The sequence below is a fragment of the Podarcis tiliguerta genome (assembly GCF_965153285.1).
Source record: "Podarcis tiliguerta genome assembly, chromosome: 3".
Classification (NCBI taxonomy): domain Eukaryota; kingdom Metazoa; phylum Chordata; class Lepidosauria; order Squamata; family Lacertidae; genus Podarcis; species Podarcis tiliguerta.
Genome location: NC_139536.1, coordinates 57,630,688 through 57,649,750, shown reverse-complemented (window position 1 = coordinate 57,649,750; position 19,063 = coordinate 57,630,688). Strand labels below are relative to the sequence as shown.

General features: G+C 41.3%; 1 protein-coding gene across 1 annotated transcript in view; it reads left to right on the top strand.

Annotated features, from left to right (window-relative positions):
* UTRN (utrophin) overlaps window positions 1–19,063 on the top strand; it is a 321,971-nt gene that overhangs the window by 86,653 nt on the left and 216,255 nt on the right. Inside the window, exons 24-33 of the mRNA XM_083434684.1 lie at window positions 4,267–4,380; window positions 5,690–5,836; window positions 7,549–7,719; window positions 8,946–9,125; window positions 10,563–10,697; window positions 12,237–12,386; window positions 15,100–15,261; window positions 15,561–15,689; window positions 17,312–17,485; window positions 18,052–18,207. Coding sequence (XP_083290810.1) covers window positions 4,267–4,380; window positions 5,690–5,836; window positions 7,549–7,719; window positions 8,946–9,125; window positions 10,563–10,697; window positions 12,237–12,386; window positions 15,100–15,261; window positions 15,561–15,689; window positions 17,312–17,485; window positions 18,052–18,207 — 1,518 coding nt within the window. The remainder of the gene's footprint in view (window positions 1–4,266; window positions 4,381–5,689; window positions 5,837–7,548; window positions 7,720–8,945; window positions 9,126–10,562; window positions 10,698–12,236; window positions 12,387–15,099; window positions 15,262–15,560; window positions 15,690–17,311; window positions 17,486–18,051; window positions 18,208–19,063) is intronic.

Below are 19,063 nucleotides of genomic sequence, written 5' to 3'. Positions count from 1 at the left end.
ACAATATTCTGAACTAAACCACAAGTTGTTAGCGGCTTTAGAACAGGAAAAGAAATACCTGCCTTGACTCATGCTAAAGTTAACGTTAATGCTAAGTTGTAGAATTTTTGTTTCTAACTATAAGTTAATTGCCAAAAATGGACCTTGACTTGTTACCTTATTCTGGTTTGTTTTCTTCGGAATATTTATGAGCATAATCTGTCTTCTGAGGGACGGATGTGCCACATGGTCAGATTAACAAGAGAGGTGAATAGTGGGCTAGATTTGAGCATGAGCCAGAGAGCAAGGACTATATTTTCACATTGTTGTAATGAAAGAACAAATGGACCAGAAAGGAAGGGCTGCATTTTCACATTGTTCGCTCATTAGAGCAATGCTTGGCAACAAACTGAATGTGCAAAGCAATGGGCAGGGAGGAATCAGATAAAGCCAAAGCTTTGTGCCTGGTCAGCTGGGTGGATGTTGGTGATGTCAGTGGATATGGAAAGTATACAAATAGATGAGTATCAAAAGAAGGATCTAATGTATTAAACAAAGTAAAAGGTTGGGGAGAAGGAATGAAATCAGTACCTTTAGGTTTTGTAATGAGAAAATAGTGGTTTTGGTGAGGGAGATGGAAGACAAGTTGCATGGGGCCAGAAGCAAAAATTGAGGAATGTCAGGACAGCAAAAGGAAGTGGCATGTTTTATGATGGACATGGAGAACCTCTGGCACACAGGCCTGATTAGGCCTGGCACAGATCCCAGTTTGGTCTGCAAGGCCGCTTCCTCAAAATCATGCCCGCCTCTCCCAATCCTCATGTCATATCTGACATCAAGTGTGGGGCAGACAGAGATATGCCTGCCAGCATACTCTTGATTGTTCCTTGTCAAGGGAGGTTGACTGCCAGCCAGCTGAGCCCACTGGGATGACATTGGAGCAGAGCTATACATTGAAAACTCTCTTGCACAGCCAACCCCTGCTGAAATCAGAGCTTGATGTTCTAACAGATGCTACTTCAAGCCTGCTGGAATTTGCTGCACTAGGGAGTTCTCAATAGAGCTTCCTCACACAGATGACCCCTGCCAAAAGTAGGGCTCAAAGTCTGCACAGATCAACTGATAGACTCAGAATTCAGGTCCACTAAAACCTCATCAAGAATCACTGGTGCAAATGATCACTACCAAAAAGAGAGCTTGATGTCAGCACCAATCAGCTGAGTGGTGCTGACTTCAAGGCTTACTTGGTGGGCTTGAATTTTCCTTTGTAGCACTATTTGAATTAAAGTTGTGTGTCATCTGACATCATAATGACATCAAATGATTTGAACAGTGACTGGCCTGTCAGAGTGACCCACTGTGGGCAGGGGAACCCAGCATCAGCACCACCATTGTTGTGGGAGACTAAAGGCAAGTTGCTCCATAGATATCTGATGGTATTTATAGGTGCAGATGGGGCAAGAAATCATTTTTGGAGGCTGGGGAACAGAGGGACATAACGACTCTGTTGGAGCTAAAGGAGAAGGTTGGGTTCACTATGGTGGAGAGGAGGGATAATGACAGTGGAGATGTGGCAGCTAGAAGTCAGGAGGGAAAATCATCAAAGGGATCATGAGAAATCCTTGGCCATGAGATGTCTGCTTTAGGTACATAAAATGCCTTGTCAATGTTAGGCAATATATAAATAGTATTTTGGCTGAAGAATATTCACTGCTCAGTTCTACAGGCTAGAGTGTATCTCTGTTGGCCTGTAGTGAATATCCTTGGAACTACTGTGTGTGCTCCCTGTTTTGGAAACTTTTCTTCACAAGCAAATCAAGTCAGCTGAAAAAATGCCAGAAGCTGGAGGTAGAACAAAAAATGCCAAGAATCTGGACATAAATTATCCCTCTGTATCAAGATGCAGAGCACAATAGGTACTTTGATGAATACCTAGAACAAGTATCCTTTAAGATGGCAATATATATGCACAATCAGCAAAGAATAAAAATGAGAAGCATAACTGAATTCTGGTAGAGATATTTCTAAAACCACTGAGGCTGATCATATAGTTGATCTAAAATAGAACAGAATTTAATTCCCAACCCAACTCTGCTGAATTCAAGGCTCTCTAGCCTGTTCACATCCTTCTTGACTTCTTTGTTGCCTATTGATACAATTGACTATCTTTTCTACTTTATTCCCTTCACAACCTAAACCTGTACCTGCTCTCAACTGTTTCTTTTCCTACTGTTTCAGGGATTTGCTCTCTCTTAACTTTCTCCCTTGTAGACCCTCAGGGATGTTTGGAGTCCCCTGCTCTTCTGTTTCCCTGCATTCTTGGTTTCTGTGGTCACCTCAAATCACATGGATTTCAGTATTTCCTATATGATGCTGCCCAGCTCTCTACCCTAGAGCTTCCAACCTTTTCCAGTCCTGTATCCCCATTTGTGCATCTGCATTTCTCCTTGAGTTCTTCATTAAACTCATGTTTGGTCTCAGACATATTGAACCTATCCCTCCTTTTCTTATATATCCATTCACAGTGGCATCACCTATCCAAATGTCTATATTCTGGTCAAAACCTCTGCCGTCTCTATTTTCTTTGGTACCAACCTCTCTGCTTCCTTTTGTGCCCACTTGTATTTCCATACCAAGTGGGCTGCAAGAGTAATTTGACATTGAACCCGTGGGCTCCACAGTGTCTTACCTTGTAGGAGGGGGAAGGCAAGGTCAAAATTTGACAGCCCCCAGACCTGGTGCTGTCCTCCCAAAGCTGGATAGGTGAGGTACCTGGCTTTGGGAAGGAGGCACAAGGTTCTGTCAGAGTCCTAGAGTTCTCCCACCTCCTTCCCAAAGCTGGGAAAATGCTAACTAGGTTTTGGGAAGGAGGCAGGAGGACTCTAGGACCCTGTCCTCACACCTCTTTTTCAAAGCCCAGTGCCAACATTGGAAAGGCAGTGCAAGGGCTGCAGAGGAGGCATGAAATGTTGCTGAGGGCCGCCAAAAAGGGGCCTCAAGGGCCACATGCAGCTCTTGGGCTGTCTGTTTGACCACCCTGCACTAAAATTACTTTGTCATGTCTCCCTTCTCTGGAACTCCTTATAAGAATACCATGACACCATGCCTCTTTCATATCACTGAAATTTCAAAGCTCATCTTTTGTATGAAGTGTTAGGCTCTTGGGGCAGTGAGTTCTCTTTTTTGTTGTAGTTCTCTAAGCACCATTCCATTAATAGTGCATTATTGCTGCTGTTGGCAGTTGTGGTGAAATGTAATTATTGGGTTGGATCCTAATTTCACCTCCTGTGAACAAAAGGGCTCCTTCTGTCAATGGAAGGTTTTTGATTCAGTGAAGGATCCTGCTGACAGAAGGGGGAGGAGGCAATCTACCAATTTTGTGCTTCTGCAAGCAAAGTCTGTGTTCATGCCAGAAGGAGCTATGTTTACAACTCAGATTTTACAGACAGTATGAAATTATGCTTTTATCTCACAAGCCAGTTGCTTATTGCTCTGTTTTCAAAATGCCTCAAACCCGTCAAACCCATGTTCTATGCTGGTACAGAAGATTTGAGTGAGCTGCTATGTTTTACCCCCCACTTAACGGAGTCAGTATGCTTCTGAGTGCCACTTGCTAGAAATCACAGATTGGGGGGGAGCAGTGTTGCTCTCAGGTCCTGCTTGTGGACTTTCATAGGCATCTGGTTGGTCACTATGAGAAAAGGATGGTCTGATAGCCATGTTCAAATATATAAAAGGATGTCACATAGAGGAGGGAGAAAGGTTGTTTTCTGCTGCTCCAGAGAAGCGGACACGGAGCAATGGATCCAAACTACAAGAAAGAAGATTCCACCTAAACATTAGGAAGAACTTCCTGACAGTAAGAGCTGTTCGGCAGTGGAATTTGCTGCCAAGGAGTGTGGTGGAGTCTCCTTCTTTGGAGGTCTTTAAGCAGAGGCTTGACAACCATATGTCAGGAGTGCTCTGATGGTGTTTCCTGCTTGGCAGGGGGTTGGACTCGATGGCCCTTGTGGTCTCTTCCAACTCTGTGATTCTATGATTTGATCCGCCAGGCTTCTTTGTGTGTTTTTATTTCTCTTCCTTCAGTGTTGGTGCCATTTGTCCAGAATTTGGATTATTAGTTAGTCTATAATTGGGTTTTTGGTTAGCAAATCTTTACATGAGCCTGACAATGGGGGAAAAAATAAGCAAGTGGGGATTACTATTGTATTTGGGGTTTTCCAATCTGGAAGACAAATAGGTTAAAACAGTTAATTACATTTCTTAACTTTCTTATGTTCTGTTCAGACGGATTCAAAACTGGTTCAGAAGTGGCTGGATGGTGTAAAAGACTTCTTAATGAAAGAGCAAGCGATCCAAAGGGATCCTGAAGGCCTTCAGAGACAGCTTGATCAATGCATGGTAAGCCCTGCTAATGTAGAACAGAGTTGCTTATTTACCTCTATTATTCTTTGGCTACTTCAAAGCATTATATAGTGCATTTCATAAAAACCTCTCTCTCTCAAAAAAAGGATTAAGCAACACAAAAGTGTGTTTTGCATTCCTTTGTTCCCTGATACCATGGTACTAAAATGCGGTTGTGGAACCTTGTTTTAAAAATTTGACAGCCTGTTCAGTATTACAATATAGATAGGAATACTAGAGCTGTCTCACTTCTTTTTTTTAAACGAAGATTTCTAACAGAGAGATAGGTAGTGTGTAATCCTGCAAGATCTGATGATGAAGTCTTCAGAGTAGCCTATAAATTAGCTGGAGCTTTGCCCATGTGGAGATGCTGTTGGAATAAAACAAAATAAAAACAACATTGGTCATAGGGGGATTGGGAGAAAAGTGCAATTGTGCTGAGATTATTTGAATTGCGCCATGCATTCAAAAACACAAAAGTACGGACTCACTTTCCCGAAAATATACAGGTATTTCAGTACGGTTAAATCGAAGTGTGATGTTAGTACCCTCCATAGTATATGATTGCAGCCATTATAACTGGCTTCCAAAAATCTGCCTTACCTGTGTCCTTTTGAATAGAAGACCAGACCCACATATTCCAAGCTTATTTAGAGTTTACTTGCTTCCAAAAGTGGGTTGCCATCTGGCATACAGGTCTGCTATGCAAGAAGCATAAGTTCAAAGAAGCCTCTTTTGGGCACAGGGACTGTTGCACAGTTCTTTGTACATTAACCAGCCTAGTAGCTGTAAGATTTTTAGTTGACTGAATTTATCACTATAGGTAGTGGGAACAGAGCCAGAGTACCCTTGATACCCTTTTGAGTCTTGACTGTGAGACCATTCCTGAATAGAAAGAGACAATGGCCAAAATCCAGATAACTGCTCAGGAAACTCCATGACATCAACAGTCCATCATAATATATGACACACATTTTCTTTGCAAGTTGAGATTTTCACAAGCCATTTGTAATGTAATATTTGTGTGTGGGCAGCAGCTGCTCAAAGCTATTCAGAGAAAAGAATTCCCTGTAGTTGAATACAAACCCTCACACACCTGAAGAAGCTCTCTGGATTGGATCCATTTTTAGATTCAGATGAAAGTATGCAACTGGATATTTATTTTAAAATAATTTTGCATGTGGAGTAATTTAGGAGTTATAAAAAATAGAATCAGAAATATTTGCACAATGCCTTGGGAAATGGACAACATTTCTGCCTGCATCCTGAAAAGTGGTTGTTAAAGTGTTTTCTCTCTTGTGATCAGCTGTTTGTTACTGAAATGGAGAAGACTGAGTTGTCCTTAAAGGAGATGAAAGAAATAGACTCTGCTTTAAGAGGCCAGCCAGTTAATGCCTGGGTGAAATCTAAGCTGACAGATGTCCAGTCACAATGGGAGAGACTCAGCAAGCAGGTTAGTTACTGACAGCATTACTCTTTATTTGCATTGTCTTGTCTGTCACTTTGAATTCATAGTACTGTATTAGCTTTCTTGTATACATTGAAATAACAGACTTGGTAGCCATATAAATAATATATTTAACATGTATATTAAAACACAATGTCTGGGTCTGATCAGTGCCTGGATGAGAGATCATCTGAGAATCTTACAAGCGCTGCCTTGAGCTCCATTATGGAAGAGATGCAGGATATAAGTGTACTTAGATAAGTTAATAAACATTAACAGGCAACAGTCCATCCTAAAACACTGAAACTGTGTTAACTGTTTGGCAGTGAAACCATGAGACTGCTGTCTACTACTGGCTTAGCAAAGGAAGGTTAGAGTGCAAGCTGTAATCTGGAATGACACCCTGCTCAAATCTCATCTTAGATATGAACGTTAGGTAGACCTAGCAAGTCATTCTGCCCCTTGGCCTCAACACCACCACGTGGGATAAGAATAGTGATTTATCTTCCAGGATTATTGTAATGGTTGCTTATAATGTATGTATTCAGCACTGTAAGCATCATATTATGTAACAGAATGCCAAATGCCACTGACCATTTCCAAAGGCACAATAGGCAAGTCATCTTTTGACAAATAGTAATGAAATGGCTTGGCAAGGCCTCTCTGGGTGGGGTATTCGTGGCCACAGTGTGGCCACAGACCCAAGACTTCATTCAAAGTAAACTTCCTTAGAGGAGGGGATGGGGGTGGGGTTCATCTTTCTAAAAGAACTATTTTATATCCTTTCTCTTCTTGGTTTTGCTGCTGGACAAATGCTTGAGGGCCATGGGATCAATAAACACCGAAGCAAATCATCTCGTTTGTAACTTTGTACAGCATAATGTTTCAGTTAGACTGTCTTTTTTTGGTATCTAATAAATCAGTGTCGCCTTTTCCAACCACTGAGACCTTTTAGGTCTTGCCTGCCCATGTTTTCTGCCAGACCAAAAGAAAAAGAAGAGTTTGTGACTAGCAAAAAAATGACAGATCAGGTCTGCTGCTTGTGCTGGTTGAATGCTCATTTTATTTTTTGCCCCATTAGACCACACTGCCCCAATTTAAATTGTGTCTGTGGAATCTGAAGTTTAATTTACCCAGATAGGTATTTCTTACTCCTCTTTTTATTATATTTTAGGAAGCCATCCCTTAAAAGGCCAGACATTTCAACTAGTGCTTGGCATCCTTCAGTCTAGGCAGTACCAGTGGGCACATATTCATTCTGGATAAGATTTGAATTGGAACCTCCTGTCCATTTAATATGTATATAATGTGTGTGTTTGCCTGAAGTAACAGAAACCTAAGCACATGTAACAGTAAATTGTGGTGTTGATTCACTCCAATAAACATCCTGTTTGAATGATCCATATCCTAGGGATGTTCAACCAGGGATTTGTTATTATAGAACTTAAAACTATAGCAAACATTCTATAGCTAAAAATAAGCAGAATAGTATTCTATTACATCTGTCAGTTCTAGTAAGCTGTGATGAAAGATATTTTTTTGTAACCATAGCAACAGTATTTGCCAGATATTTTATAATGCAATAATTACTTTAGAAGTGAGCTGCTGAAACTTTCAATCCTCTGATATTTATACTTTACCTTGAATCAGTGCTGAGACTCTCTTCAAATGATGCAGATAGCTTTTACCTCTCTGTGTGTTTTTGGTTGAACTGCTAGATCATTAGTCAGAAAAATCAATTATCTGAAAGTCAAGAAAAAGCTGTAAACCTCAAAAAGGATTTGACAGAGATGCAAGAATGGATGACTCAGGCCGAAGAAGAATATTTGGAGAGAGATTTTGAATACAAGAGTCCAGATGAGCTGGAAAATGCTGTGGATGAAATGAAGGTGAGAAAACGTGATTGTGCGAAACGTTATGTGGGTCTCTAAGTTTATGTGCATATTATCCATTATTAAACAATAAATTCCTTTTTTGAATTGCTTTTGTGAGTTTTTGAATTTACTTTTTTTATGTTAGCTTTAGAAAACCCTGAGTGAATAATAGAAATGGGTGTGATGTGATGTTGGAAAGTAGCTTAGGTTTCAGGAAATGATCTTTTATAAGGCTTTGTGAAAATGAAGCAAAATGAAAAAAAAGAACTGTGAACCTCTGTGTCTAAACCTTTTTTGGAAGGGAGAACGGGATATGAATTATGAAATACTGGGACTAATCAGTGGTGGTGGAGGAGATCCTATGTAATTTTGAGAAGTGGATCTTACTTGGTCTGGCACTATTTGCTTATCTTGGCCTAATGGTCTGGGACTATTGCTGGAGTTTCAGGGCCTGGCAGAGGAAGAAGTTGTAGATCTTGCTATGTAGCGGGATTAGGGACAGAAGGGGTTGAAACTATATGTTTTCAGAGTGCAGAACTGAATACAGAGTTAGCATAGTTGATGAGGGAACTTTGCACTCTCAAACTGAGAGGGGGCATAGGATTCACTGTAAGTAGGTGCATTTTCCTTTTTCTACCACCACCACTTTCACCCAAACTTGTGTCATGATTTAGTTTTTTGTCAGATATTTTTAATTGCAGTGTCATGTTGGTATTTCAGCTCTGTGACAGAATTGGAAATAAGACATGAGATGGGAGGACCACTGTAACAAACATATTTTATGTGGCTACTCACCTGGGAAATGTTTGATTGAATTGCTTAAAAATGCTATGAATGTAAAGGATTTTTCTATAGTGTTGTTTTTGCAATTCCTCTAACACTGTTTTGGTAAACGGCAATAGTCTGGCTATGAAAGATAGATCATGTTCAAAGAAATGTCTTTGCACATTATGAAATCTCATGCAATAATAAATTATTTCAGGTGCTACAAGAGTCTTTGTTGTGTTAGAAATCATGTCATTTGACAGCATGATGAACATGACAGCATGATGTGATAAATAATACAACAGAGTGTCAAGTGAAACTTCATGGAGCACAATGGTTCTGTTCCTGCCAGCTTCTATAATGAAATATTGAAAAAAATTGAATGAGTAGAAACCTCCACTTGTATACTAAAGACTAAGACTTTGTAATTGTCTTTGTCAGTAACCATTTGATCAGCAATCACTTTCTTTGGGCAGAGAGCAAAAGAGGATGTGCTACAGAAAGAAGTGCGGGTGAAAATTCTGAAAGACAACATTAAGATGTTAGCTGCTAAACTGCCATCTGGTGGTCAGGACTTAACAACTGAGCTTAACCTTGTATTGGAGAACTACCAGCTACTGTGCAACAGAATCCGGGGGAAATGCCACACTTTGGAGGTATTGCCGAATAATCTAACCTCAGCAGAAATGTTTCATATGTCTGTGATATATTGAGCAATAGGAAATGCCAGTACATCATTGAAAAGCCGAAAAACTAGGAAACTTGAAAACATGAAAACTTTTATTTAATGTGACCATAATTTCTGTATTAAATGATACAGTGGTGCCCTGCAAGACGAATGCCTCGCAAGACGGAAAACCTGCTAGACGAAAGGGTTTTCCGTTTTGGAGGTGCTTCGCAAAACGAATTTGCTATGGGCTTTCTTCGCAAGACGAAAATGTCTTGCGAGTTCCTGCGGGGTTTTTTCCCCTCCCCCCCTTTTCCCAAGCCGCTAAGCTGCTTAACAGCTGATCGCTAAGCCGCTTAACAGCTGATCGCTAAGCCGCTTATCAGCTGATCCACTAAGCCCACTAAGCCGCTAATAGCCTTTTAGCAGCTAATCCGCTAATCCCTTAAACCGCTAATAGCCGCTAAACCGCTAATAGTGCTAATCCACTAAGCCGCTAATGGGCTTGCTTCGCAAGACGAAAAAAACCGCAAGACGAAGAGACTCGCGGAACGGATTATTTTCGTCTTGCGAGGCACCACTGTACTTGAGGTCAGATGTGACCATGTGTACATCTGCAAAGCATTTCAGATAATACTTCTCTACACATGCTTTAGTTCAGGCTTCCTCAACCTCTGCCCTCCAGATGTTTTGAGACTACAATTCCCATCATCCCTGACCACTGGTCCTGCTAGCTAGGGATCATGGGAGTTGTGGGCCAAAAACATCTGGAGGGCCAAGGTTGAGGAAGCCTGCTCTAGTTGCCCCAAAGGGAGACACTGACTTGCTTTGGAAAATCATATCTCACCTTAACAAGTGAATGGTTTAAGATCATACTGTATTCAAAAATGAACATTCATAGTTTCCTGGTTTGGATGAAATTGGAAAACTATGCTTAGAGATTTTTTGGTTTAATCATGGCTATCTCCAAAGGAGAAACAAAGCCACTGTGTACTGCACATGGGCAGAATATTCCTTTGTATCTTCATTTGCTAAGCTGACAGAGCATGTCAAAATTTTATTTAGAGAGATTATACTGTAATGATTTGGGTATTGGTACAGAGCAAGATCCCTTGGTTTATCTCATAACTCTCCCACTTTCCAGTGGAACGGTATGCATTTGAGGTGTAGTAAAAGATGGGATAGGTGGTGAAACTTGGGCCCGGATAGGACATGCTATACTGCAGAGTGGTTTCCCAGGCCTTGTTGCTAAAAAAATTGTGGCGTGTATGCAGAGGTTAATGAAGGTCTTGCTGGTTGACAACTAACTCTGTTTAGAGTGCCAATCGAAACTTGAGAAATATGTGCCTCTCTAGATTGAATAGGGATTTGTCTCTGAAATGTAATTTAGTTGTGTGTGTTTTTAATGAAATCCCATCACCTTCAGGAAGTCTGGTCTTGCTGGATTGAGCTGCTCCACTATCTGGATCTAGAAACAGCCTGGCTGAATACATTGGAGGAAAGGATGAAAAGCACTGAAAACTTGCCAGATAAAGTGGATGCTGTCAATGAAGCCCTTGAGGTATGGTAGGCATTCCATCAATTCCTGTACTTAAATAATTAGTAACTTAAATAATTATGAAGTTTGTGAAAATAAAGCAACTTAAAGTAATGTGATTTGCATATGCAAGTCTTGGTGATTGCACTGACAAAGTAATCAAATAATTAATATGGACTCCTCCTAACTTCCTCTAATTTTGAAACAGATTTTCTAAGCTCCCAAGCATACTAGCAGGTTGGACTAAAGTTCATTGTTACAAATCCAGGCTGATACGGCAGGATCTTTTGAGCTTCAGCTGTGTGAAAGCATGTGAAGCAGGTAGCAGCTAGCAGTGAAAAGGAGCAAAAACGATTCTCCACACACTTTTTATGTTGATTGGAAACTGGGCCAAGAGGATGGGTGTTTTCCATCTTTTCAATTAATTTAACCACATGAGTGGACCCATGAAGGACAAAGACTATAATCTATCTGGGAAGGGGAATTGTGCATCTGGGACCCCTGCTTCTTCAGCAGTTCTTCACTTAAGTCACCTCTGACGCACTTCAGCACTGGCTTTCACCTTTGTTTTGACTCCATGGATATTGTATTCTTCATGTAGGTAACATTATGTTGACAGCATGACGTTTCCTTTTAATCTTGGCAACATCCAGGATGTCAGTCTCACACAGCAGCTAGCAAAATCTAGCAAAATATTCAGTGCTGCTTGCACAGAAATGACAGGCCTCTACATTTTCATCCATCATGGCTGCTCTTCTGTGTGTTTGCTAAAGTTGCTGGTCCTGCAGGCCTAGCAGGGTACAGGTTAACAAGTGTTGTCAGGTGCGCATCAGCATGATGTTCAAACACTGGTGCTCAGACAACATAACAGGTTACAGGTGTGTTTCTGGGCAAAATTATGAGTTCTCACTTTGTCTTAAATGCATTGGGTCCTAGATATTTCAGGGTGAAACTCCCCATAGCTTGAGATCAGCTGAGGAGGATCTGCTTCAGGTCCCATCATTGCTGCAGGTCAGATTGGCTTCAACAAGAAGCAGAACCTTGTTGTTGTTGTCCTGGAGCTACTCAGTGCACTTCCATGAGATATGTTTGGTGTTTGGCAGGCAGGTTAAAATAATTGTTTCCACATGCTTTCAGATACAGGTAACTCACATTTTATGTGAGGATTTGGTTCTGAGGGTCCACACATAAACATGTAAATGCTTACCTGGCTTTGGGAAGGAGGCGCAAATGGCTTTGTCAGGCTCTCAGAGCCCTTCCACCACCTTCCCAAAGCTGGTAAGCGAGGTGCTGGGTTTTGGCGAGGAGGCACAAGGTAGTGCACTACCTTCCCAAAGTCAAGTAAGTCTGCGACTGCAGCTGTGCACGGGTGGGAGCTGGGAAACAAACTGAGAGCGGGTTTCCTCTGTTCTCCATTTGTTTATTCCCCACCCAAAGCTGTGAATCGTGCAAGTAAAATAAATGTAAGATTTGAATTACCTATACTAGTTTTTGTGCCTATACTAGCATTGTTGTGATGCATTGTTGTTGTTGTTTTTAAACTAACAACGCAATTCTTGTTAGTCATTGGAATCTGTCCTACGCCATCCAACTGATAACCGGACTCAAATTCGGGAACTTGGCCAAACGTTGATTGATGGAGGGATCCTTGATGAAATCATCAGTGAAAAATTGGAAGCTTTCAATGCCCGCTATGAAGAATTAAGTCATGTGGTAAGAATTTGTATTTTTAGTAAGATGGCTAACTTGTTTTCACTAGTGCCTCTATGCTCAGTATGTAACTAAGCTTTAAATAGCCATCACAAGCTGACAGCAATCTTTGGCACCCAGTATCAAGATCAGACCTGTACAACTTGCTACCCACCAAGCCAAATAATGCACAAATCATCCATTGTGGACTTCCAGGTGTTTGGCAGCTGTCAGACACACAGCAAAAATTGAAGCCTTACTAAGCCCCTGATTAGCCAACATTCAGACTGGTTGGCTGCATTTAGGTTGGTGGGTCACAATCCACTGTGCAGGCCAGAACAAAAGATGATATTGTTGATTTATAAATGGAGTCCTTCCATGCTTCTAAAAATCCGTAAACGGCAATATGTAAACTAATGTTTTTGCCATCATAAGTAAGATGCAAAGCAAGGAATGAAAAGACTGTGAGAATAAGCTTTTGTGCAAAAGGGAAGAAAACCTTTCTGTAAGCGGAATATTTGTTGTTGTTGTTGTTTAGTTGTTTAGTCGTGTCCGACTCTTCGTGACCCCATGGACCAGAGCACGCCAGGCACTTCTGTCTTCCACTGCCTCCCGCAGTTTGGTCAGACCCATGTTTGTAGCTTCGAGAACACTGTCCAACCATCTCATCCTCTGTCGTCCCCTTCTCCTTGTGCCCTCAATCTTTCCCAACATCAGGGTCTTTTCCAGGGAGTCTTCTCTTCTCATGAGGTGGCCAAAGTATTGGAACCTCAGCTTCACGATCTGTCCTTCCAGTGAGCACTCAGGGCTGATTTCCTTCAGAGTGGATATGTTTGATCTTCTTGCAGTCCATGGGACTCTCAAGAGTCTCCTCCAGCACCATAATTCAAAAGCATCAATTCTTCAGCGATCAACCTTCTTTATGGTCCAGCTCTCACTTCCATACATCACTACTGGGAAGACCATGGCTTTAACTATACGAATCTTTGTTGGCAATATTAGCAGAATATTAGTTGACGTGTATTAACGGCTAACTAGATTATTTCTGAAAATCACAAAACAGATTAAGATCTGTATTGGTGACTCAGATTCATTTTAGAGTTTAGCAGGATGCTACCAGCAATGTGTAACACAGGGTTGGATCCAAAAGGTTCCTTCTACTGTTTGAGGGAAGGACTCCCTCTGCTCATGGAATACACTGAGATCCACTGAAGCGTCTCGCTGGGGGAAGAGGGGGTGATTTTGCCACTTCCCTCTTATACCTGCAGTCCCCATGCAACCTCCCCTGCAGCTTTTTAGAGGATGCGGGTTTCTGCAAAAATGAGCTTTCCCCTCTTCTAGTGGGTGTGCGCAGCAAATGGAGTTCTACTTATAGGAACGCTTGTCTCAACTATTAGTTATACTGCCATACAGTGAATTTATACTATCTTGGTGGAGCCACAGCTATTCTTTGAGCGAGGGACTCCCTTTGCAGCAGCTTTCAGTTCTGATCACATTTCCATTGCATATTGCCTTACTCTATTCACTCACATCTGTTCTGATGACTGATACGGCCAAGTGGTTTTAAAAGAACCACTTAACCTCTGTTTTTGAGTGCGACCTGCTCCCTGACCTTTGAAGTGTGTGATTGTGAAAGCATTAGGAATGTTTAAGACCCAAGGGATCTTGCCTAAGGAGAGAGAGAGAGCTGAATAAAATGAATTTCAGCAGTAATGTTCTAAGAACAACAATGAAAAGAACATAAGAAAAACCCTGCTGGATCAAATCAAGCACTCCTCTAGTCTAGCATCCTGTTTTCTCAGGCCAACCAGATGCCTATGGATAGGTCACAAGCAGGACATTAGTGTAATAGTAATCTCTTCTCTTGTGTTTTGTGGCAACTGGCGTTCAAAGACACACCAATTATACAGTGGTACATGGGTTTAAGAACAGCCCTGTTCGCTTTATGAACTCTGCAAAACCGGAAGTAATGTCTCGGTTTGTGAACTTTACCTCAGTCTAAGAATGGAAGCCAAATGGTGGAAGGGCACCGGTGGTGGGAGGCCTCATTAGGGAAAGCGCGCCTTGGTTTAAGAACAGTTTCGGTTTAAGAACGGACTTCCGGAATGGATTAAGTTCATAAACCGAGGTACCACTGTACTGGAGGTGGTACACACATCCATCATCACGAGTATCCATTGATCACCTTTACCTTAATGGATTTGGGCTCGTCCACTCTTTGCTTAGATACTAGGCACAGGTCCAAGTGGTTTTCTTTTTGTCATACCACTTTCCTCAGCTCTTTACTGCTGACTTGGAGCAAACGTCAATCCATGGAAAACCCATTTGCCATTTGTTCCCATTCAGCTGTATGGAGTGGGTTTTCTCTGGGGAAAAGCCATCCATGTTGGCAGCCTTTATAAACATGTTATAGTAGGAAATGATTGATAGAATTCCCTAGAGAGTTCAAGCTGTGCCTCCAACCATGCCATTCTGGTGTATGTTGAGATGAATGATGCTGATGGGGGAACATAATCATGTACATCTTTGTTTGGGCTTCCCATGTTAAGGATCTCTGAATTAAGTGCTCTTCTGTTAGAAATGGTTCATAATCTTGAAAAATTCAGTGCTTAAATTGCAGCCCTTGTCAGCAAGAAAGGAAATTGCAGTTCTCATTTTATTTCATATTCATATTTTTCTGTGTGCAAATTCAAAAGTAATCATGCTGTGCAACTTACTCTTTTGCTTCAAAATTCAGGCAGTGAGCAGACAGATTTGCTTGGAACAGCAGCTTCAGACAATGCGGGAAACCGAGCACATGTTGCAAGTCCTACAAGACAGCTTGAAGGATCTGGATAGGCAGCTAACTTCATACTTGACCGACAGAATAGATGCCTTCCAAATGCCACAGGAGGCACAGGTATTTTCAGTAGACTTTTGTTGCCACGCAGGATTTTTGGGTGTAGGATGATGATAGATTGCTCCTTGAAAGGAATCTGTGCCGTATAATTTAGCTGTGTATGTGTGTGTAGGCGGACACATTGGAGTACCTGCTGTAATAGGGCTAATGACTTTGAAAGAAGCAGCCTATCATCAAAGCCAGCATGACTGATGTTGACACTGTAGCACTCATAATAGACTTCTGTGGTGTGATTTATTGCTAGTAAGGCTGATATCTGCCATGTACTGTTTTTTGCCTTTCCAATAACGACTTGGCAGAAAATCCAAACTGAAATTGCTGCTCATGAATCCACCTTGGAAGAGCTAAAAAAGAACGTGCGGTCGTTGATGCCAGCCTCCCCAGAATGCAGATCTCCTCGTAGTGGGTCTCAATTGGATGCCTTGCAGGTAAATATCACAAGCATTTGCCAGTGACCAGGACTGAGTGTAACTGACCGCATAAGTAAAAAATGAAGAGACCACCTGTGGATGACAAACATGAGTCCTGCTACTTGAATATGATTTGCAGAAGTTTAATAGATAAATAATTTTGTTGCTTTATAAATTTATTGTGCGTCTTTGATTTGTGTGGATGCTGCTTTTCAATGTTAATTGTTCTATTAATCATTAGAAAATCACCCTGAGATCCAGTGGATGAAGGGTGTCTTAGAAGTTTGTTTAAATTATCTGTTGATCTGACTTTCAATTTCAATACATTCGTTGTCATTGGAACAACTCCAAAAATAAAATGGGAGGTTGACACTGCTAGTTGTAGAAATAAAGCATGATCTGAATTATTTCAGAATTCGTATGCAGGATGTCTTCTGACAAAAGGCAGGCAGCTTTCTTTGTGATTCAGGGGTGGTAAGCGCACTTATGGGTGAAGGCTACACACTTTATTCATGTACAACAGGAATCAGTGTACAATACATATGGCTTCTGAGTGTAAAGCACTGGCAGTGCTGGATTTAGGGTGGTGTGGGCAGTTCTTCTCCACAGGGCACAGAGCTAAGAGGGTGCATGATCATCATCATCATCATCATACCTATATTTATATGGGTACCTACTCAAAGTTGGGATGGTGTGCCAAATTTTGTCCTTGCTCAGAGTGCCATATTACCAAAGCCTGACCCTGGGACAGGACTAGCCTGCATACAGCATATTACATTGTAAATTACCATATTTTTTGCTCTATAAGACTCACTTTTTCCCTTCTAAAAAGTAAGGGGAAATGTGTGTGCGTCTTATGGAGCGAATGCAGGCTGCGCAGCTATCCCAGAAGCCAGAACAGCAAGAGGGATTGCTGCTTTCACTGTGCAGCGATCCCTCTTGCTGTTCTGGCTTCTGAGATTCAGAATAGTTTTTTATTGTTTTCCTTCTCCAAAAACTAGGTGCGTCTTGTGGTCTGGTGCGTCTTATAGAGCGAAAAATACAGTACACAATGAGTCTACATAAAACCAAATTAGCTTGGAACAATTTCTAAAGAATAGGCAAAGGGTTTTTATCTTGAACACTGAGCACAATAGCTTTGAGACTTGGTGATAAGCCCGGGCTGGTGGGAAACTGATGGGCCACTTCTCATGGCTTGCCAGGCTGGACCCCTAGCATGGGAACTAGGGAACTAAGTCTTTGTAGACAACTAATTCAGTATAAGACAGCTTCCTGTGGGTCATATTAGACATAAGTAAGAGGTATTTCTCATCATAGTGGGAGAAAGGATGAAATCATTTGAGGGAGCAGGAGACCTTGGATAGCTGAGGGTTTTGCTGGAGGAGTGACAGTCACAGGTAGAGATGTATTGAGGTTTAAGAGCAGAGAGATGTGATAAGGGCCTGAGAATCTGGAGTCCTTTGAAGATAAGGACAAGCATCCTGTGCTAGGCTCAAGACTGTACAAGAAACTAGGATAGGTATCTGGGAGATGTGCTGCATGGTCTAAGCAATGAGATGGAGGAGGAGGGTTGTTGAAACCTCTTGGGGGTGTTTTCTTTCTGGTCACAGTTTGATATTGTTGCCTTCTTTTATAAACAGAGGAAACTGCGGGAGGTATCCACAAAGTATCAGCTTTTCCAGAAACCAGCGAACTTTGAGCAACGTATGCTGGATTGTAAACGGGTTCTGGATAGTGTAAAGGCTGAGCTCCATGTCTTGGATGTGAAGGATATTGACCCAGATGTAATTCAGTCTCACTTCGATAAGTGCATGGTAATGTAGAAGTTTGGCTGCACTTTCCTACTTTCCTCTCCCTCCATATTATTTCCATGAGGTCATGAAGATTTAAGATACTTTGCTTCTGTGTCTCAACTGAAATGCAGACTCCTACCAAAGATATCCTTCTATAGAAGCATATCCACAGATTTGGTGGAAAGCTTGGATAAAAGGAACAATTCTTTTTAAGAGATTTGGTTCTTATACCTAGATAGAATTATCAAAAGAACGTAACACTTTCATATTATCAAAATAGCTCTAAGGGAAGCTTACTTAACTTTTCACTTTAATGGTGCTTAGAGACAAATTTGATGCAGAAAAAATAACATAGTGTTATCTTTGTCATATTTAGCATTAAAGCAAAAAACCCCAAACAGCTATTTCTTAAAACTTTGAATGAAACATTTGTTATGGCCAGGATGTTTGAATTGATGCATTGTTATGTCTGACCTGCTTTCAAGAAGTAATATGACATGAACAAGTTTAACCATTATTTGGAAACAGAAACAGACAAACCTTGAGACATGAAATGGTAACAAATGTGTAATTCATTCTGACTCTAGAAACTCTACAAGACTCTCAGTGAAGTAAAGCTTGAAGTGGAAACTGTGATCAAAACAGGAAGGCAAATTGTACAGAAACAACAAACAGATAACCCTAAGAGCATGGATGAACAACTGACAGCATTGAAATTTCTATACAATGATCTGGGTGCACAGGTAAGAGTTGTGTGCTGCTTTTGGGCTTTTGGGCCAGGCTATTTGAGGACAGTCTTCTGCCAAATGAATCTGACTATCCTTATGACCATTAGAGGCCTTGCTCTTTGATTTTTTGCCTTCAGAGGTACTGTTGCTTGGGACACATATAGGGTCTTTTCTGTAATGGTTTTAAGATAGTAAAAAGCTCTTTCTTGGGAAACCACGACTGGCTTCCTTCTTTTTGTTTTTTATATAAATGGTCAGTGCATTTTAATTTTTAAGGCTTTTGGATGGTTTTAACTTTGCACACTGCATCTTCAAATGTTTTAGTTTTGCTCTCTTTCTGAACTGTCTGTTCTTCATTACCTCATTGTGATGTATAATCTAAATTGTAAGCCACCTTGGATGCTCTGTCTAGCAAGCTGGATCACCTCTTTCTATATGCTTTGTTGACACTCTCAAAGAACTCTTAATAGATTAGTGAGACAAAATTTGCTGTTGCAGAAGCCTACTTCAGCTCTGCTTCAGCCAAGCTTGCTGTTCTATAGGATTGGTTACTTTATGTTTAAATGTACTTTCTACCAGTTTTCCTGTGCCAGACATTAAGCTAAGCAATGACATTAAACTAGGGATGTGGGTGGCACTGTGGTCTAAACCACTGAGCCTCTTGGGTTTGCCAATTGGAAGGTTGGCAGTTCAAATCCCCACAACGGGGTGAGTTCCCATTGCTCTGTCCCAGCTCCTGCCAACCTAGCAGTTTGAAAGTATGCCAGGGCAAGTAGATAAATAGGTACCACTGTGGCCGGAAGGTAAGTGGCATTTCCATGCACTCTGGTTTCCGTCACGGTGTCCCGTTGTGCCAGAATCGGTTTAGTCA